Here is a 22,135-nt window from a genome sequence, read left to right on the forward strand (position 1 = left end):
CGACATCGACCCGGGGGGGGTTACTTCCGGGTATCGCGGCTCCAGCGCTGTGATTGGCAGCCCCGGTAACGGCACAGTGCAACTGAAGCAACGCCACGTAAGTGCCATTGCTTCAGTTTGCTTAAGTGCGCATGTGCCGATGACGTCGGCACATGCAAATACAGGGATACAGTGGGGACGGAAAGTATTCAGACCCCCTTAAATTTTTCACTCTTTATTATATTGCAGCCATTTGCTAAAATCATTTAAGTTCATTTTTTTTCCTCATTAATGTACACACAGCACCCCATATTGACAGAAAAACACAGAATTGTTGACATTTTTGCAGATTTATAAAAAAAAAAAAAAACTGAAATATCACATGGTCCTAAGTATTCAGACCCTTTGCTGTGACACTTAGGCTGGGTTCACACTGGTGCGACACGACAGCCGTCCTACTTTGGATCCGACTTTGCCCTGCGACATGAAGCTGGCATGTGTCTGACTTTCAATGAACGGGGATCCGACTTGGATCCCCGCCAATGCCCAGCACTGTGTTTGGTATGAATCTTTAGGGGGAACTCCGCGCCAAATTTTAAATAAAAAAACGGCATGGGTTCCCCCTCAAAGAGCATACCAGGCCCGTCATAAGGGGGTGTGACCCCAGAGTCCCTGCGCATGCTGGGACCGTGACATCACAAGGGGGCGGGGTCACCGCCTATATAAATGGCTCCGCAGCTCGCACACACCATTCCAGCCGGAGAGAGCGTTGCGTCAACATCGGAGAAGAGAAGAAGCGGCGAGACAGCGGCGACAAGACAGCAGCAGACCGGGCCCCCCGCTGGCAAAAGAGCTGGAAGAAGATAGCGGAGGGGCCCGGGAGAAGAGGCGGAACACCGGGAGAAGTCGGAAGAAGACCCCCCCCCCCCGAAGTCGGAAGAAGATCCCGGAGCTGCCTAATAAATTAATCTTAAAACCTGTGTACTTCTTTTTTTTTTATTGACACTTTTCCCTAGGTGAATGGGTATGGGTACCATGTACCCCATACTCATTCACATAGGGTGGGGGGCCGGGATCTGGGGGCCCCCTTATTAAAGGGGGCTCCCGGATTCCGATAAGCCCTCCGCCCGCAGACCCTGACAACCAACGGCCAGGGTTGTCGGGAAGAGGCCCTTGTCCTCATCAACATGGGGACAAGGTGCTTTGGGGTGGGGGGGCCCGCAGCGCACCCCCCTCCCCCAAGGCACCAACCCCTATGTTGAGGGCATGCGGCCTGGTACGGTTCAGGGGGGGGGGGGGGGCGCTCGCTCGTCCCCACCCCCATTCCTGTCCGGCCGGGCTGCGTGCTCGGATAAGGGTCTGGTATGGATTTGGGGGGGACCCCCACGCCATTTTTTCGGCGTAGGGGGTTCCCCTTATGGGAACCCATGCCGGTTTTTTATTTAAAATTTGGCGCGGAGTTCCCTCTCAAGATCATCTGAGCACAAGTCGCGTGATCCGACTTCAATGATAGTCAATAGGCTGAAGTAGGATCAAAGTCGGACCAAAGTACCATTTCTAAAGCCGGAACGACTTGTGTCGGACCAGTTAGGACGGCTCCCATAGGGAAACATTAAATTTCACACGTCATGCGACATGAGCTCCCAATGTCGGAGCATTTGTCCGACCAGTGTGGACCCAGCCTCATATATTTAACTCAGGTGCTGTCCATTTCTTCTGATCATCCTTGAGATGGTTCTACACCTTCATTTGAGTCCAGCTGTGTTTGATTATATTGATTGGACTTGATTAGGAAAGCCACACACCTGTCTATATAAGACCTTACAGCTCACAGTGCATGTCAGAGCAAATGAGAATCATGAGGTCAAAGGAACTACCTGAAGAGCTCAGAGACAGAATTGTGGTAAGGCACAGATCTGGCCAAGGTTACAAAAAAATTTCTGCTGCACTTAAGGTTCCTAAGAGCACAGTGGCCTCGATAATCTTTAAATGGAAGACTTTTGGGACAACCAGAACCCTTCCTAGAGCTGGCTATCCGGCCAAACTGAGCTATCAGGGGAGAAGAGCCTTGGTGAGAGAGGTAAAGAAGAACCCAAAGATGTGGCTGAGCTCCAGAGATGCAGTCGGGAGATGGGAGAAAGTTGTAGAGAGTCAACCATCACTGCAGCCCTCCACCAGTCGGGGCTTTATGGCCGAGTGGCCCGACGGAAGCCTCTCCTCAGTGCAAGACACATGAAAGCCCGCATGGAGTTTGCTAAAAAACACCTGAAGGACTCCAAGATGGTGAGAAATTAGATTCTCTGGTCTGATGAGACCGAGATAGAACTTTTTGGCCTTAATTCTAAGCGGTATGTGTGGAGAAAACCAGGCACTGCTCATCATCTGTCCAATATAGTCCCAACAGTGAAGCATGGTGGTGGCAGCATCATGCTGTGGGGGTGTTTTTCAGCTGCAGGGACAAGATGACTGGTTGCACTCGAGGGAAAGATGAATACGGCCAAGTACAGGGATATCCTGGATGAAAACCTTCTCCAGAGTGCTCAGTACCTCAGACTGGGCCGAAGGTTTACCTTCCAACAAGACAACGACCCTAAGCACACAGCTAAAATAACGAAGGAGTGGCTTCACAACAACTTCGTGACTGTTGTTGAATGGCCCAGCCAGAGCCCTGACTTAAACCCAATTGAGCATCTCTGGAGACACCTAAAAGTGGCTGTCCACCAACGTTTACCATCCAACCTGACAGAACTGGAGAGGATCTGCAAGGAGGAATGGCAGAGGATCCCCAAATCCAGGTGTGAAAAACTTGTTGCATCTTTCCCAAAAAGACTCATGGCTGTATTAGATCAAAAGGGTGCTTCTACTAAATACTGAGCAAAGGGTCTGAATACTTAGGACCATGTGATATTTTAGTTTTTCTTTTTTAATAAATCTGCAAAAATGTCAACAATTCTGTGTGTTTCAGGGAATTGTGTAATGACAGACTGTTGGCCTAAAATCTGACCGTTAGTACGCTCCATCGGACAATTGTTGTCCAACTTTCTGCCAACAAATGTTGGATGGCAGGCTGGTAAGCTTTCAGCAGACAACGGTCTGTTGTCAGATTTTCCTATTGTCCGTACACAAGTCCGTCACACAAAAGTTGAGAGTACAAACACGCATGCATCGGAATCAATGCTCACCAAACACGACATTAGCTGAAGGTGCCCAAAGGGTGGCGCTCAAGAGCTGAAATTCCTCATAGTACGTCACTACATTCGTGTTTGTTGGCGGACAATTGTGTACCGTTTGTATGCAAGACAAGTTCCTAGCACATGCCCTTTGGACAAAAGTCTGACGCTTTGTTGGCCAACAATCTGATCGTGTGTACGAGGCTTAAGTGTCATTTCTGTTCACTGCTATCTGCAGAGTCACTTCTGACAAGTTTTCCCGACACCATGAGAAAAAAGGTGACAGGTGAGGGACCTCCAGCTAACTGAAAGCAAAATTCGGGCTGAAATCGGACCTGAAACAGTGAACCAGCACGCACCAAACCCCTGCTGTGAGCTGCATGCTGCTCATATGTGAACCCAGCCTCAAGCTGGCCAAACACATTGTGGTTGATTTACTAAAACTAGAGAGTGCAAAACCTGGTGCAGTTCTGCATGGTAGCCAATCAGCTTCTAACTTCAGCTTGTTCAATTAAGCTTTGACAAAAAAAAAACAAAAAACTAGAAGCTAATTGGCTACCATGCACAACTGCACCAGATTTTGAACTCTCCAGTTTTAGTAAATTAACCCCATGGATTTTTTCATGGATGGAAAATAATTCACCCGCACTACTGTATAACCATCCAGCAGCTATTGTATTCTGACAATCGGTGCCAACGGTTGTCAAACTACCCAAGAATACCTGCATCTGATGCAGTTGCTGTTCGGCTGACAATTTCCCACCTAGCTCTTTTGCTTTTTCAGTCAAAGGATGTCGGGAGGAGGGGAGCCCACAGAGTCATCCGGAGAGAATTTTTTTTGCCGGTTAGGGCACTTTCACACTGATCTGTAGTAAAACTGCAAATGTGTTTTTGCTAGGGGTGCACCGAATGGGTTTTTTGGTGCCGAAAACCAATACCGAAAATGAAAAATACACTAGGCCAAAAACAGAAACCGATACCGAAAATGACCGATACAGAAACTTATTTTTTTTTAAATATTATTAAACAGGAGATGGTCAGAGACTGGGGACATGGTACAGGAGAAGGTCAGAGACTGCAGACATGGTACAGGAGATGGTCAGAGACTGCGGACATGGTAGAGGAGAGGGTCAGAGACTGTGGACACGGTACAGGAGATGGTCAGAGACTGGGGACATGGTACAGGAGATGGTCAGAGACTGCAGCCTCACCAGTGCCCATCAGATGCAGCCAGCCTGTGTCCCCAGTAGTGCAGCCAGCCTGTGTCCCCAGTAGTGCAGCCAGCCTGTGTCCCCAGTAGTGCAGCCAGCCTGTGTCCCCAGTAGTGCAACCAGCCTGTGCCTCCAATAGTGCAGCCAGCCTGTGCCTCCAATAGTGCAGCTAGCCTGTGTCACCAGTAGTGCAGCCAGCCTGTGTCACCATTAGTGCAGCCAGCCTGTGTCACCATTAGTGCAGCCAGCCTGTGTCCCCAGTAGTGCAGCCAGCCTGTGTCCCCAGTAGTGCAGCCAGCCTGTGTCACCAGTAGTGCAGCCAGCCTGTGTCCCTAGTAGTGGCCTGTGTCCCTAGTAGTGGCCTGTGTCCCCAGTAGTGCAGCCAGCCTGTGTCCCCAGTAGTGCAGCCAGCCTGTGTCCCTAGTAGTGGCCTGTGTCCCCAGTAGTGGCCTGTGTTCCCAGTAGTGCAGCTAGCCTGTGCAGGGGAAGAAAGAGGAGAGCCGCCGCCTGGTTGATTACAGCGCCGGGAACATCACAGCTTTCATTTCAATAGCTGTGTGTTCCCCGCCGCGTGCCGTCACATACAGCCCCTCCCCCTTGTCCGGGCACTTTGATAGACAGATCACCCATCGAATCCTGCGACGGGTGATCTGTCTATCAAAGTTCCCCGGACAAGGGGGAGGGGCTGTATGTGACTGCAAGCGGCGGGGAACACACAGCTATTGAAATGAAAGCTGTGCTGTTCCAGGCGCTGTAATCAACCAGGCGGCAGCGGCTCTCCTCTCTTCTGCGCTATAGGACACCCCCGTGATGGGCGGCACCAGGGGCGGGGGGCGGAGCCCAGCCCCCGTCCCATTTTCGGCACCATTATCGGCCATTTTTCTCTTTCGGCAAATTGCCGGAAAGGCCATTTTCGGCCGATATGTTTCAGCGGTTGAAATTTTGGTGCACCCCTTTTGCCGCTATTTTACCACGTCAGGGTGCATTTTTTCCCAGGAAATGTGACTCAAAAACTGCATTAATAACGCAACATGGGTTCGTTTTTTCAGCTTTTTCAAAGCATTTCAATGGGGAGGTGCTTTTTTTTTGCCACACCAAACGGGGATCAAAAATGCAGCAGGCAGATTTTAAAAAATGCACTGGACCTGCAACTGATCAGCGAGAAGAGTTTCATAGGAATAAATGGTCACACGTTTTTCTTTTGCTTTTTTTAAAACGCAAAAGTGGAAGAAAAACGTATCAGTGTGAAAGCAGTCTGAAGCCTTGTAAGCTCCATCAGATTTTTGGACGACCATTCTTCCGTTTTTTGTTGCATGCTAGTCTTGTGTCGAAAGTGAAGCGGTTACTCATACGAAAATTCTCGTATGACAGAATACAACTTCAGAAGTGACGTCATGTGTTGAATAGTTTTGTATGTATTCTTTTATTTCTGAGCACGCGTAGTCTTGCTCTTACAATTTTTTTTGATCGGATGAAAACCGTACTAATTAATACGAAAATCGGATGTTGAGTTGACGTACGTCAAAAATTTGATAGTCTGCACATCCAGCTTTTGCCGGACGAAAAATCGGAATTGGCTGTCGAAAGCACCGTACTAACGATCCGAAAATCAGCAGATCGTTCGTTGGATAAGATTTTACTTCCGATTTTCGTATCGTGTGTACAGGCCTTTAATCAGGAAAAAGCATAACTGTACTCTGTGTGTGGCCAGCTTAAAGCCTCGTACAAACGGTCTAATTGTTGGACGACCGAGTGTCTGATTTTTGTCAAAAGGGCGTGTGCAGGATTTTGTCTAGCGTACTAACTACCTGCAAATTGTCGTTTGACAAACATGAACGTAGTGATGTACTATGAGAGTATAAAGAGGAAGTTCATTTCTCAAGCGCCACCCTTTGGGCCCCTTCTGCTAATTTTGTGTTAGTAGAAGTTTGGTGAGCGATGATTTGCAATTTTCAGATCGTACAAAACAAATGCCTTTTAAAATAAGTTTGGCATAACTACATCAGTATCACCAGAAAAGCTTCATTATTATCCCATTAAAGAAGATGAGAATTTTGACATTTCACCAATTGGCGCATCACAAATCTTAATTCTAGATTACGAACAGAAGTTTACAAGACCGAACTCTTCCGAGTCGTTCCTTGATTCTGAGCATGCGTGTTTGTACTTTCGACTTTTGTGTGACGATTTCTGTACTGACTATCCGAAAATCAGATGTTGAGTTCACATCAGACAAAAGTTTTATAGCCTGCACATCCAGCTTTTGTCTGATGTAAAAGTCAAATCTTCTGTCAAATGCACCGTACTAACGATCCGAAAATCCGCAGACAGCTCGTCTTCAGACTTTTTCCTTCTGATTTTCGTACTGTGTGTACGAGGCCTTAAAGCCACGTACACACGATGGGATTTTCCGACGGGAAATATGTGATGTCAGGCTGTTGGCGGAAAATCCGACCGTGTGTACACTTCATCGGACAATTGTTGACGGATTTTCCGCAGACAAATGTTGGATGGCAGGCTTTAAAATTTTCTGCGGACAACGGTCTGTTGTCAGATTTTCTGAGCGTGTGTACACAAGTCCGTCGGACAAAAGTCCAAAGTACAAACATGAATGCTCGGAAGCAAGGACGAGCCAGAAGCGGTCGGTCTTGTAAACTAGCGCTCGTAATGGAGAATTAACATTCGTGACGTGGCAAATTATGTAATCTCGAAATGCAGCACACAATTCTCTTCTTCTTTAATGGGATAATAATGAAGCTGCTTTGCTGGTGATACTAATGGAGTTATTGCAAACAAATTTTCAAAGGCTTTTTTTTCTAGTGATATCAAGAATAATATTATTATGCTTTTTTTTTTTTTACACCAATATATAAAAAAATATATATAATATAAAAAATCAAATCATTATTCAACCAAAATATAAAATAAAAGCCTCATGCATGTGTCCTGCTTCTTAATATAGGGGGTCAACAATGCCAAGAGTTGGTGAAAGCAGGGGTCCGTCATCCGGAGATAATTCCGAAAATCATCCGGATTATTCTCCTGGAGCTCCCGCAGCAAAGGCATATGACATAATTGGTCACGATTAATAAAGCAAACAATGTTTGGTCCAAGAAATCCTCCTCCTCCTGTTCCTGGACTGGACTTGGGTCAAAGCAATAACTCCAAGGCCAATAATAAATGGTACGTTATCTCCTCAAATTCCGCAACATGTCTGGTTGACGAACGGCCATTCGGAAACAAACTGGAAAGCATGAAATGAAAAGCGCGAATCAACACTCAAACTTCTACTAACACGAAATTAGCAGAAGGAGCCGAAAGGGTGGCACCTGACAATTGAATGTCCTCTTTATCAGCTCGTAGTACGTCTAGTACGTCACTACGTTCGTGTTTGTTGGCCGACAATTGTGTGCCGTTTGTATGCAAGACAAGTTTTTGGCCAACGCCCTTCGGACAAAAGTCTGAGGCTTTGTCTGCGGAAAATCCGATAGTGTGTACGAGGCTTAAGACTGCTCACCTAATCACCACCCAACCCAGTAGATATGGACTAGCCTGCAAGTTGGACAATCTATGAATTCCGTCATATTGTGGCTGTAGTACAGCTGACCAATCAGGAAAAGTTGGCTTTCTGTGAGTACTTTTTTTTTCTAACTTTTGTGGCTCTTTAAAAGTATGAATTATTCTTTCAGAACTGCAACTTTAAATCATGTGTGATTGTTGGTTCATTTTCTACTATAAAGGATAACATGCTGGAAGCTTACTTTATTGGTGGTCTGGAAAGCAAATGGCTCTGACTGAAGCTTAGCAATCAGAAAGTACCGCAGCCTTGAATTTGGAATGCCGAGCTAGTAAAAAAAGAAACACAAAGCAAAAGATTTAATGAAGGCCTAGCATGAAATTTTGGCAGCCATATCACAAGAGCATAGCAGAACAACCACAATGGAGATAATACATAAAAACTAAAGGGCAAAGTAACGGGTTTCCAATAGCAACCAGTAACATACCAACCAAATTTAATTTCTTTCATATAAAGTACAGCTGGAGCAAAGGGCCACATAACCCTCTTTTCGTCCAGACTTTACAAATCAGGCTGGATGTACTCATTTTCCATCTGTGTTATTTTCTTGTACTGATTTTCTGCTTTAATTATCAAACACTGCCAATGCAATGAAAATTTGCACATACTGTACATTTATATTATAAGGTGTATTCAATAAAGGATTGTAAAGGGCAATGCTGATGCGCACAGTGCATTTACTCCAGACACTCACAGATGCACTATTCACATATGAGCTGAGTGTCTTTGTTGTCTTTTGGCCATTTTTTTGTGTTTATATATGAGTTTTTGCATGTGTTTCAGCCTTTTTTAATTTTTTACTATTGGAAAGCAAGTTACTAGGCAAGATAATGCAAGAAAAACGCATGGTACACGAACTATCACAAGTTTTTCAGGCGCTTCCACTGAAGTCAGTTAGGGCGAAAAAGCATGATTTAAAAGAAGCTCATGTGCTTTTTTTGAGCAACGATTCAAGCTTCATGCAACACTATACTCAGGTGTGAACAGGCACTATTAGATAAAATGAAAATCCTAGTGTTGTGCGTTGAAGCTTCAAATTGTATTTTAAATCGCTCAAGGGTGAACAGCACTTTACTGAAAGATGAATTCCAATTAAGCTTACTGCTCTTCTCCTTTTAAAACTAAAGAAGTGTTTTCAATCATAAGATGGTAACAATATAAAAGAAGAAAAGTAAAAAAAAAACACGTGTATGAAGTTAATAATAAAAAAAAAAAAGGCTGCATGCATAGTAGAAAAGGCCTAAATGAATATTAAAGTGGTTGTAAACCCTCAAAATATACCCAGTGAAGTCACTGGCCTCAGGTGACCCACGGAAACGAAACAAATCCTCCTACTTAAGTTGTACCTGTTTATCTGCAGTCTTCTCTTCTCTACAGCCATTCAAAGTGCTGAACTTTAAAGCTTTTCTGAGAGTTCAGAAAAGAGGGCGGAGAGCTGAAGTTAAACTCTGCAGAGCTCAGTGAAGAGAGCTCTGACTGCTGATTGGACGGAAGGGACACCCTTCACACAGCACACAGGAACAGAGCTAAGGTTGTCAATCAGTTGGAGGTCCCTCCCCTGTCACAATTTTTCTCTTGGTATCAGGAAAACTTTTACCTGAGACAAGTACACACTATAGAGGGATATGCTTTGTTCATATTTTATGTCTACAACCACTTTAAAGCCAGAGCAAAAAAAGCCAGAGTGTTCATACAAAGTATGTATACATAGTATGAACACACGATCTGTCTCTACTCCCCTGAAAGAACCACACACAGATCCCGGTTCTCGCTCTGGCACTCACATCAGCTCCGCCCCTAGTTGCCAAAAGGCGAAGCGATGTAAGGTAACGTCGTTTCACCCAGCTGTGCCATTCTGCTGCAGTAAAACTGCGGCAGCTGGTCGGCAAGCAGTTAAATCATATTTTTTTTATTTAAATAGAATTTTTTTTTATTTTTATCAAATTGATTTTAATAAAATGCTTTTGGAGTAAAAATGTATCTAAAGATAGTTTTCTATTTAGGAGACATTAATAATTTAGTTTATTCAGCATGAAATGAAGCTTAGTTATGTAGCATGAAGCTGTATATTCTGCAGTATTTAAATTTTTTGGAAAAACTCATTCAATGAATCCAAGCTCTGCAAGCTGAGATAACATGCACTGCATTGATGCATTCACACAATGGCACAGTAATCATGAGATAAAACAAAGTTCAGAAATATTCCTCTATCCCATTGTTTTGCAAATCTATCTACACTACAAAAAATATAAATAAACGTGCCTGCGCTGAAAAAAACAGATATATCCCAATAGTTGGGAGGTGCATATATGTGTAAAACTATACTACAAAATTTCAATATAAAAAAAAAAATGCTAGTAATATATAAATTATAGAATGAATACAATCCTTATATAAAAGTATCCCATAAAGTGCAACATGCAAAAAAACAATATATATATGTGGTTATAAATATAAGATCAAAGTGCAAAATCAAGTGTCCACATTTAAAAAGTTCAATTCATTGATATCAACACATAAAGTGCAAGTAAGTAGTGTCCACAAAAAACAGTGTTCCTCATGCTCCTCCTTAATGGTGTTCACAATCCAGCATGCTTCAGTGCTCTCCTGTGACCCCCCCCCCCCCACTTGTGCTTGCGCTCACCTCTGAGCGTGTGACACAGTAATTAAACGGTGTCTAAACACGCATTGGAGCCACCCCTTGGGCTCATACAGGGTATACTGGTATAAACTCCACCACTCTCAGATGTCATCAGATAGTCTCACATACAAGAAAGAAAAAGCTCCATAGTGTGATACAGTGGGGATTTATTTAAAATATATTAAAACTTCCCTCCAGAAGGGTACTCACAATATGTAGGTGCGTGAGTGCACCAATCTTTCCAGAGAGTGTTTGTATAAAACAAGCGTATCACACTATGGAGCTTTTTCTTTCTTGTATGTGAGACTATCTGATGACATCTGAGAGTGGTGGAGCGGTAGGGAACCGGGAAGTGAAGCCGCAACACTTCACTTTCTGATTCCCTCAACTAGGATGGCGGCAGCAGCTGCCAAGAGTCCAGCAAGTGATCAGCGTCGGCTGCCGACATCGCTGGACCCTGGGACAGGTAAGTGTCCATTTATTAAAAGTCAGCAGCTGCAGTATTTGTAGCTGCTGGCTTTTAATTTTTTTTTTTTTTTTTTAGGTAGACTCCCGTTTTAATGTTTAAAACACGTTTACAAAAATGAAAATAATAAATGAAGTGATGAATGCTGGTGATTCTTCTCTTGGCTGGTCTGTCCCCTTAGGAAAATGTACCAGTTTCAAACATACAGTTTATCTTTTGCCCAGAAACAGCCCATGGTCTTGAGTGTATGCATGGGGAAGAAAGGAAAAACATGCAAATGGAAAAGCGACAAGCACAAAGCACCATCTTATACCAACATACCCAAAATGTACAAATAAAATTCTCTAAGCAGCATGAAGTCATTACTTACACATGTTGGGGAGAGAAGGAACTCCTGGAAATGATACCCGCAATTTTGCAAAGTGTTGATCAAGGTGCCTCTAGCAATGAAACAATATTATTGAAGTGGAACTTTACTCAGAAAATAAAGTGGTTGTAAAGTACGTTTATAAAAAAAAAATTCTATGCATAAAGATAAAAAGCCTCCTGTGTGCAGCAACCACCCCAGCACCCCCTAAATACTTACCTGAGCCCCATCTCTCTCCGGCGATTTCCACAAGTCCCTCCACAGTCCAGGCCTCTCCCTACTGATTGGCTGGGGCACAGCAGCGGCGCTGCCACTGGCTCCTGCTGCTGTCAATCAATGACAGTTAGCCAATCAGGAGAGAGGGGGGGTGGGGCCAAACCACAGCTCTGTGTCTGAATGGACACATGGAGCTGCGACTCTGCTGGAGTGCCCCCATAGCAAGCTGCTTGATATGGGGCCACTTAACAAAAGGGAGGGGGCAGGAGCACTGAAGAGGGACCCAAGAAGAGGAGGATCTGGGCTGCTCTGTGCAAATCCACTGCACAGAATGGGTAAGCATAACATGTTTGTTATTTTTAGAGGAAAAAAAAACAAGACTTTACAATCACTACAAGTCCTGCTAGATGACTTCAAGATGGCCCCTTTTGCAGGTATAGCTATGTAAAACCTAAAACATAAGTGTCTATAGTGATTAAAATCCAGTAATACAATGTCTCACTCTGCTCTGCACATGCTCAGATGCTCTCTATTTGTAGGCACTGCTGAATTTGTAGAGGTGGAGCTGTTGACAGCCTTGCTGTGGGGGGTGCTTGTACTATGGGAAAGCAGAGATCCGTGTCCCTGCTTTGCAGAAACACAGGATCACTACCTTTCTTGTTTACATAGGCAGACCGTCGTTCTGCTTCTGTCCCGACAGACATCAAGTCCGCCAGACCCGCTGATTGGCTCCTGCTGTGTCCAATCACAGCGGAATCGAGTTGCCGGCAGCGTGCGTGCCCCAGTCCCGGAAGTGCAGGATCGCATACAGGTACCTGATTTTGCACAGGTGAGCCGCCTTGCCGCCGGATATGTGCAGTATACAGTTGGCAAGCGGTTAAATTGATGGGTTTAGTTTCACTTTATGATTTACTGCTGTCCAGGGGCTCTGGGCTTCAGCAAAAAAGTCAACCTCCAGCAAGAAGAAACATGAGCAATGCTGGAGGCAATTTACAGCACACACTCATTTTCGTAGCATAAATATTAATGTGGAATGTATGTTTCTAGCTAAAGAACATTATTTTTATCAAGTTGTTATGGGTAAAGTTCCGCTTTAAGCAGAACTCAAAGTTATTCCAAATAAACTGTCCATTTTCTCTGTACACTGTGCTGCCAAACTGTGCACAGCAACTGGATGCGCATCCTAATTGTCAGTGCTTGTTTTCATGCGCATTTTTGTTTATTTCTGCCTTATCATATTTTAAAGTGGAACTAAACCCTCCTATCCTTTTCAGCCAAAGAAGCTGCCATCTTGGCCTCTGGTTGATCAGTTAGGACTCTTTGGTTGAGGACACAAGCAAATATGACAGTTAGCATTCCCGGCATGCCAGGAATGTAACAGTTTTTTTTTTAGCTGTTAAATCGATGGGTTTAGTTACGCTTTAAGGAACTTTCAAATGGGGTGGATCCGCTGGACGGACTCCGCTAGCTCAGCGCGGGATCGCTCCGTTTATCCCCGCTGAGCCTGCAAATGACAGGTCTGCTCAATGTACAGGGACGGACCTGTCAGAGCTCCGCTGTTCTCTATGGTGAGATCGGATGAAAACGGACAGTCTGTCCTTTTTCATCCGATCCGATGGACGGATGGCAAACGTGTATTTTGAGTGGATCTTGTCAGATCGGATGACAGGCAGGTGTCAGTGGACACATCTCCGCTGACATCTGCCTGCTCATACAGGTCAATAGGTGGCCTGCTCGGATCCACCTGATAGACGGACAGGCGGATCTTTGCGGGCCGATCGTGTGAAAGGGGCCTTAAGCAGGTTGTAATCTCTAAATACAACACGTTTGCTAATGTGCTGTGTACAACTGACATTTCTGTTAATAGAACACTTGTTTTTACCCCACGTGATCTCTGTTAAAGAATAAGTAAACCCCCACCTTGTAAAAACAACCAATTCAGTATAAATAGAATAGAAAGGCAAAACATTTGTGTATAGCTATAAAAAAAAAAAAAAAAAAAAAAAAAAAAAAAGGCCAGTGAATGGCTGTGCGGGGGGGGGAGTCAGCACAAGTCTGATCTTTGGAAGAGAGCAGGCCGAGTTCTTAGCACAGCTAGGAGAACTGACCACACTGTGCTCTCAAGCCTAGTTTGGTAAGTTTTTAGTAAGAAAGCAGAGAGACTGGAAGGAACACTAATAATTTCACACAAAGGAAGCAATGCAGAGAGAACAGGATACATTTTCATACAAGTACATGGTACCGCCAGCACATATCAGGAATATGAAATGTTGGGCTTACATATTCTTTAAGGGGGAGGTTCAAAGTTCTGATTAAAGGGACCCTGCTGCCAAGCCATTGATTTCAATAACAATCTGCCCATAAGATAATTTGCACATTTAACATATTTTATGCATATTATTTACCTCTAAAAGCCTCCCTTGTCTAGAAGTTCCAAAGCCCTAAGAATGCTGCTGAGCGCCACTGACCTGGACATTTTATAGATAGGCAACTCCTATCCTCATATTGATTAGTGGTTCCAAATTAATAATAACTACTGCAGTAGGGAACAGACACAAAGATACATTCAGCATCTTTCCACATAACTGTTCTGGTTTAGTATGACGCAATTGAAGGTTTTTCTACACATGATTACATAGGTATCACATTAATATTACAATTGTACATTTATGGTAACAAGGGGCGTAACATAGGCAGGCTAATTCTAATCAGGACTCGAAAGAATGCAAGCAGGTACTGAAAACATTATTAGTGCCATGTGCACAGTGAGGGCAGTGTGCAATACATACAAAATAGAATAGAATTATATACCGAACTTACAAATTTCCTTAACACCACCATCTTGGATGTGATGTCAGTAGCCCCAGCAGACTCTTCCATCATCTATATAAAGGTTTATGTATTAAAGTGGGAGTAAACGCCCATGTAGGACTTTTACCTATAGATACAATAACCTAGTACTGTTACCTATAGGTACAGTAACAACCTCCTAACGCGCATTGTTTAGGAGATATTTACATTAGATGCAGCAGGTGACATCATCGGTGCATGCGCACTGAAGGAACGACATACCTGTGCCAGTCCTTCAGAGACTTGCCGTAAACAGCAATTCCAGCGATCATGGACAGGAGTGATGTCATCACCGGCTCAGCCATTCACAACACCGAAGCCGGCGAACTTGGAAAGAAGACCGGGTGAAGATGGAAGTGCCTTCAGTGCTGACAACACGCCGCTGGAGGGCTTCCTTTTCAGGTAAGTCTTTCATAATGTTCTAGTATGTGATGCATGCTAGCACATTATGACAAACTGCCTGGGGCAGTTTTTTTTCCTGATGCGGTTTACTACCGCTTTAAGTGAAGGGAGGAGCAGAAGACATGGGCTAACAAAGACAATAATTAAATACTCCCAGATAACGAGAGAGGGTTATGACATGCAAGGCAGAAAGGGGCTGTGCTAGGGAACTGACTAGTAAAATTTTCTAGCAAGTTCAGAGACCCTCTGCAAGTAAATAAGAAAAAAATTATGGTAAGTATACATACTGTACATAAGCATTTAAAATATGCACATTTTTGGGGCTTTTAACCACAATTTGGTGACAAGGTCTCTTTAATCGTTTCTCCTCTTCAACACAGATTATGTGGCCAAGTTCCTAGGCACATTATGGCCAGTACTAAAAAAAAATAAATAAAATAAAATAAAATTTCTAGGAGCAGTATTTTCTCTAGGAAAGGTAAAAAAGTAACTCAGTACTTCCATTTTCTGTATTCATTCACACCAGGAAGTGTGTGATCATAGCTTTGAACTATTATTATAGCTAATATTTAAAACAAATCTTTATCTTACCGTGCTTCGGATGATTCAAATCCTTTCACGTTTTCCAGAAGAATGTATTTTGGAGTTTTCTGAAGTCTAAACACAAAGTATCCATGATTTTCTATAACATTCTGAACATTGAGCACAGAAGTATAAAGTAATTAAAAAAAGCAAGTCTCCAAAACAATGTAGTTAATTGCTTCATTCACCCGGGGCGCACACAACCATACACCCGTGAAGGGCCGTGTTTACCTGCATGGGGGTGCAAAGGTGTTCCGAGCCCCCCCCATGCAGGCAGTCCTATTGCTGTCGATTGGAACCCTAAATGATACAGGACTACAGCAAGCCGACCAAACCCCACCTACAGTGAGGGAAAAAGTATCCCCTGCTGATTTTGTATGTTTGCCCACTGACGAAGAAATGATCAGTCTATAATTTTAATGGTAGGTTTATTTTAACGGTGAAAACATGACTTAGTACTTGGTGGCAAAACCCTTGTTGGCAATCACAGAGGTCAGACATTTCTTGTAGTTGGCCACCAGGTTTGCACACATCTCAGGACGAATTTTGTCTCACTCATCTTTGCTGATCTTTTCCAAGTCATTAAGGTTTTGAGGCCGACGTTTGATAACTCGAAACTTTATTTCCCTCCACATATTTTCTATGGAATTAAGGTCTGGAGATAGGCTAGGCCCCACCAGGACCTTAATGTGCTTCTTCTTGAGCCACTCCTTTGTTACCTTGTGTTTTGGGTCATTGTCATTCTGGAATACCCATCCTTGACCCATTTTCAATGCCCTGGCTGAGGGAAGGAGGTTCTCACCCAAGATGTGATGGTACATGGCCCCGACCATCCTTTCTTTGATGCAGTGAAGTTGTCCTGTCCCATTAGCAGAAAAACACCCCCAAAGCAGAATGTTTCCACCTCCAAGTTTGATGGTGGGGATGATGTTCTTGGGGTCATAGGCAGCATTCCTCTTCCTCCAAACACTGCGAGTTAAGTTGATGCCAAAGAGCTTGATTTTGGTCTCATCTGACCACAACACTTTCACCCAGTTCTCCTCTTAATCATTCAGATGTTCATTAGCAAACTTCAAACGGGCCTGTACATGTGCTTTCTTGAGCAGGGGACCTTGAGGGCGCTGCAGGATTTCAGTTCTTCACGACTTAGTGTGTTACCAATTGTTTTCTTGGTGACTATGGTCCCAGCTGCCTTGACATCATTGACAAGATTCTCCCGTGTAGTTCTGGACTGATTCCTCACAGTTCTCATGACTATTGAAACTCCACGAGGTGAGAATTTGCATGGAGCCCCAGACCGAGGGAGATTTTGTGTTTCTTATATTTGCAAATAATCTTAACAACTGTTGACATCCTCTCACCAATCTGCCTGGTGATGGTTTTGTAGCCCATTCCAGCCTTGTGTAGGTCTACAATCTTGTCCCTGACATCCTTGGACAGCTCTTCGGTCTTGGCCATAGTGGAGAGATTGGAATCTGATTGATTTATTGCTTCTGTGGACAGGTGTCTTTTATACATTGATAGAGGATCAAATACTCATTTCACTCATTAAAATGCATATCAATTTATAACTTTTTTGAAATGCGTTTTTCTGGATATTTTTGTTGTTATTCTGTCTCTCCTGTTAAAATAAACCTACCATTAAAATTATAGACTGATCATTTCTTTGTCAGTGGGGAAACATACAAAATAAGCAGGGGATCAAATACTTTTTTCCCTCCTTTTTTGCAAGCTCCTAAACCCAGAGCAGGCACATGAATTACAAGTATGTTACAGTGCCTGCACATGTCACCCTGCACTGTGGCGGTTTGGCAAGTAGATAATGTATATTAAATAATTGGCACGGTTTTAGCGATACTACTCTATGGTCTCCTTGTTCTCTTCCTACTATCCCTGAAGAAAAGCTGGGCATTCTTGCAAATTTTGGATTGATTGCATGTGTTCGGAAAGTGTCAGTGGACTGGGAGTGATCTTACATACACTATATTACCAAAAGTATTGGGATGCCTGCCTTTACACGCACATGAACTTTAATGGCAATATTGAGTTGACCCTACTCAACTCTAGCTGAAACATCAGAGAAAACGACCTACATGTTGAGCTGGGAACGTGATCTTGACCTTAGCTGGGATCTGGACCTATGGCATTCCAATTTTGCCCGTTCATTTAAAGGCATCCTAAACACGTCCCTGACTGAGGCTAGCCTCAAATTTTTAACACGCTGGTATTTGGTACCTTCTCGTCTTGCCAAATACTATCCCCAAACATCACCTCTATGTTTTAGAGGATGTAACCACATAGGTACTCTTCTACATATTCTATAGGAGTGTCCTAGAATCAGAATGTTTTGGAATAAGATATTCTACCTTATTCGCAGAACCATTGGCTTTGCGATTAAGCAAGATCCAACTATCGCCTTACTTAACTGTCTAATCCCTAAAACCTCTAATGCCCCGTACACACGGTCGGACTTTGTTCGGACATTCCGACAACAAAATCCTAGGATTTTTTCCGACGGATGTTGGCTCAAACTTGTCTTGCATACACACGGTCACACAAAGTTGTCGGAAAATCCGATCATTCTGAACGCGGTGACGTAAAACACGTACGTCGGGACTATAAACGGGGCAGTGGCCAATAGCTTTCATCTCTTTATTTATTCTGAGCATGCATGGCACTTTGTCCGTCGGATTTGTGTACACACGATCGGAATTTCCGACAACGGATTTTGTTGTCGGAAAATTTTATATCCTGCTCTCAAACTTTGTGTGTCAGAAAATCCGATGAAAAATGTCTGATGGAGCCCACACACGGTCGGAATTTCCGACAACACGCTCCGATCGGACATTTTCCATCGGAAAATCCCACCGTGTGTACGGGGCATAAGTCTAACCAGACTCTGATTCGATTTATCCTCCTTGGGGCCAAAATGACTATTACCTGGTCTTGGAAATCACCGACAGTGTCCTTTCGTTTAGCTAAACAAAAAATTTCTTGGATAATGATGCAAGAAAAGATTTCCAATACCATCCTGGACACTTTGGATGAATTCAAAATCATATGGGAACTTTGGGCTACCCGGGTGGGGATATTCCTGTAACCCTGAATCGTAGACCATAAGTTGGATTCTTTTCCAGGGTGGTCCTCAGGTAACCTCTTGTGATAGCCTTCTGTGCATCTCCTCCGCCCCAACCCCTGTTATACGCATTTTGCCTTTTCTCTTATTTCCCCTTTTCTCTTCTCCTCCTTCCTTTCACTGAACTTCTTGATGCTACTCTTCACTGGCTCTCGGTATAAATAGGATCTCCTTTAGACAATCAATGGGTTGATCTCAGGAAAGGTTCCCCTTCATTTTTTCCTCAGCTACTTTCTTATGAGATACTCTAGATCCTACGACAGATCTTTACTTGACCCGCCCTGAGATTACAACCCAGAATGTTGGTTCTTTGGTAATGCTTTTATTCTTGATCTTCATGTCACAAATGCATTATCCATTGTCCATAATTGACCGAATATTCTATTCCACTGTATTTTTTCTCTTCAATTCATGCTCTGGTTGTCTGCACCTTACTATCCCCTGCACAGCAAGATCCCGGACGGGGTGCTGGTGGTGGGGGGTGCAGAGACCCTAGAGCATTACCATATAAAGGAATGTAAGCCATGATTTGTGAATACTATTTGTATTTTCTGTTTACGAAATTTCCTATGTACCCGATGAGCAAAATGTTCAATATACTTTTGTATTGTTGAAATGTTTCAATAAAATTATCTTTAAAATGGAAAAAAAAAATATTGAGTTGACCCACCCTTTACAGCTTTAACAGATGCTAAACTCTTCTGGGAAGACTGTCCACAAGGTTTAGGTTTAGAGTGTGTCTATGGGAATGTTTGACCATTCTCCCAGAAGTGCATTTGTGAAGTCAGGCACTGATGTTGGATGAGAAGGCCTGGCTCACAGTCTCTGCTCTAATTCCTCCCAAAGGTGTTCTATCGGGTTGATATCAAGACTCTGTGCAGGCCAACCAAGTTCCTCCACCCCAAACTCGCTCATCCACGTCTTTATGGACCTTGCTTTGTGCACTGGTCCAAATCATTTGGTGGAGGGGGGAGTATGTGTGGGCATGTTTTTCAGGGGTTGGGCTTGGCCCCTTAGTTCCAGTAAAGGGAACGCTTAAAGCGCCAGCATACCAAGACATTTTGGACAATTTCATGCTCCCAACTTTGCGGGAACATTTTGGGGATGGCCCCTTCCTGTTCCAACATGACTGTGCACCAGTGCACAAAGCAAGGTCCATAAAGACATGGATGAGCGAGTTTAGGGTGAAGGAACTTGACTGGCCTGCACAGAGTTCTGACCTCAACCCGATAAAACACCTTTGGGATGAATTAAAGCGGAGACTGCAAGCCAGGCCTTCGTGTCCACATCAGTGCCTGGCCTTTCTGGAAGAATAGTCAAACATTCCCATAGACACACTCCTAAACCTTTGACAGCCTTCCAAGAAGAGTTGGAGCTGTTATAGCTGCAAAGGGTGGGCCAACTCAATTTTGAACACTATGGACTAAGACTGGGATGCCATTAAGGTTCATGTGCATGTAAAGGTAGGCGTCTCAATACTTTTGATAATATAGGGTTTGTGATCAGGCGCTTTTGATCTCTTTTAGGCAATATATATATATATATATATATATATATAATATACATACACACACACACACACATACATATTCGCCCATAAAAAAGTACACAAAAATAATTGCAGAAGACATATAGTGATATAAGCAGCAGCAAAAGCCAAGCACCAATTATTTGTATCTCCCTGTAGATATGCAGATATTAATCATTCTATGAAAATTCACATATCAATGAGAAAAGCTTTTCTTTCATCAGCTGCAGCCATCTTATAGGAAAACATAGAAAACATTCATTTTAGTCTGTAAAGCAGCATGTAGACCAGAGGTGTCAAACTCAAGGTTTGGGAGCCAAATCCGGCTTGCCAGGCCATTTCATGTGGCCCTTGCACCCAGAGCTTTTTCAGCTGGAACCTGGTGGAACTACGCTCGGCCATCTCCAGCTCCTGCAGATCCCTGCCTACCCTGCACACACTCATGGCGGGGCACAGCAGTGCTGACCAATGATCTCCCTGCAAGTGAGAAAGAGATGCGAGAGACTACATACAAAGAACAGAGAAGAACTCTGTATTTTGCACGTAGCATAACCCTAAACCCTGCACTCTGTATGTCACACACTCCTCAACCCTGCATTCTGTACACAGTGCACCCCTGAACTCTGCAGTCTGTATGTAGCGCACTCATGAACCCTACACTCTGTATGCTGCGTACTTCTAAGTATCCAAGTAGATACATAGTCTTACAGATACAACTGGCCCTTTGAGGGCAACCATAATTGCTGATGTAGCCCACAATGAAATTGAGTTTGACACCCCTGATATAGACTGTAGCAACGAAAAGACAGCTGGAAATCAGTCCAGTAGTTTTACACTATATAGCACATATTAATTTAGGAAAATTCCCTGTTGATTTGGTTTTATATACATGGCACCCATCAATGGTTACAAAAAGTCCAAGGACCATCTATGTATACATTTATATATTAATATGCATTCATATAAATTCATGTGGAAGAAGATATCATCAATTCTTGAAATCAATCAAAAAAGGGCCCAGCTTGTAATCTTAGAGGTCAACAAGAAAATGTTCACAGATGACTGTGCCACTATATATACACATTTATAAATCCAGTGGAAATACTATTTACTTCAATATGTTTTGAAGCAAGTATAGTAGCAAACAAAAAAAGTTTGTATATTCCATAAATACACTGCTCCAAAAAAATTAAAGGAACACATTTTAATCAGAGTATAGCATCAAGTCAATTAAACTCCCGGGATATTGATCTGGTCAGTTAAATAGCAGAGGGGGTTGTTAATCAGTTTCAGGTGCTTTGGTGTTAATGAAATAAACTACAGGTGCACTAGATGGACAACGATGAGACGACCTCCAAAACAGGAATGGCTTTACAGGTGGAGGTCACTAACATTTTTTTCCCTTACTCATCTTTTCTGACTGTTTTTCACTAGTTTTGCATTTGGTTAGGGTCAGTGTCACTACTGGTAGCATGAGGCGATACCTGGACCATATAGAGGTTGCACAGGCAGTCCAACTCCTCCAGGATGGCACATCAATATGTGGCATTGCCAGAAGGTTTGCTGTGTCTCCCAGCACAGTCTCAAGAGCATTGAGGAGATTCCAAGAGACAGGCAGTTACTCTAGGAGAGCTGGACAGGGCCATAGAAGGTCCTTAACCCATCGGCAGGACCGATATCTGCTCGTTTGTTCAAGGAGGAACAGGATGAGCACTGCCAGAGCCCTACAAAATGACCTCCAGCAGGCCACTGGTGTGAATGTCTCTGACCAAACAATCAGAAACAGACTTCATGAGGGTGGCCTGAGGGCCCGACGTCCTCTAGTGAGCCCTGTGCTCACTGCCCGGCACTGTGGAGCCCGATTGGCATTTACCATTGAACATCAGAATTGGCAGGTCTGCCACTGGCGCCCTGTGCTTTTCACAGATGACAGCAGGTTCACCCTGAGCACATGTGACAGACGTGAAAGGGTCTGGAGAAGCCATGGAGAACGTTATGCTGCCTGCAACA

General features: G+C 43.7%; 1 protein-coding gene across 5 annotated transcripts in view; it reads right to left on the minus strand.

Annotated features, from left to right (window-relative positions):
• Positions 1 to 22,135, minus strand: part of TRDMT1 (tRNA aspartic acid methyltransferase 1) — a 101,410-nt gene that overhangs the window by 24,517 nt on the left and 54,758 nt on the right. For 4 of the 5 annotated variants that reach the window (XM_073629713.1, XM_073629718.1, XM_073629716.1 and 1 more), the window contains 3 exons: positions 15,471 to 15,536; positions 11,415 to 11,484; positions 8,122 to 8,205 (listed from right to left, as the gene is read on the minus strand). In XM_073629713.1, coding sequence (XP_073485814.1) covers positions 8,122 to 8,205; positions 11,415 to 11,484; positions 15,471 to 15,536 — 220 coding nt within the window. The remainder of the gene's footprint in view (positions 1 to 8,121; positions 8,206 to 11,414; positions 11,485 to 15,470; positions 15,537 to 22,135) is intronic. The other variant, XM_073629715.1, reaches the window with a different exon arrangement.

Source organism: Aquarana catesbeiana, linkage group LG05, assembly GCF_042186555.1.
Source record: "Aquarana catesbeiana isolate 2022-GZ linkage group LG05, ASM4218655v1, whole genome shotgun sequence".
Lineage (NCBI taxonomy): Eukaryota > Metazoa > Chordata > Amphibia > Anura > Ranidae > Aquarana > Aquarana catesbeiana.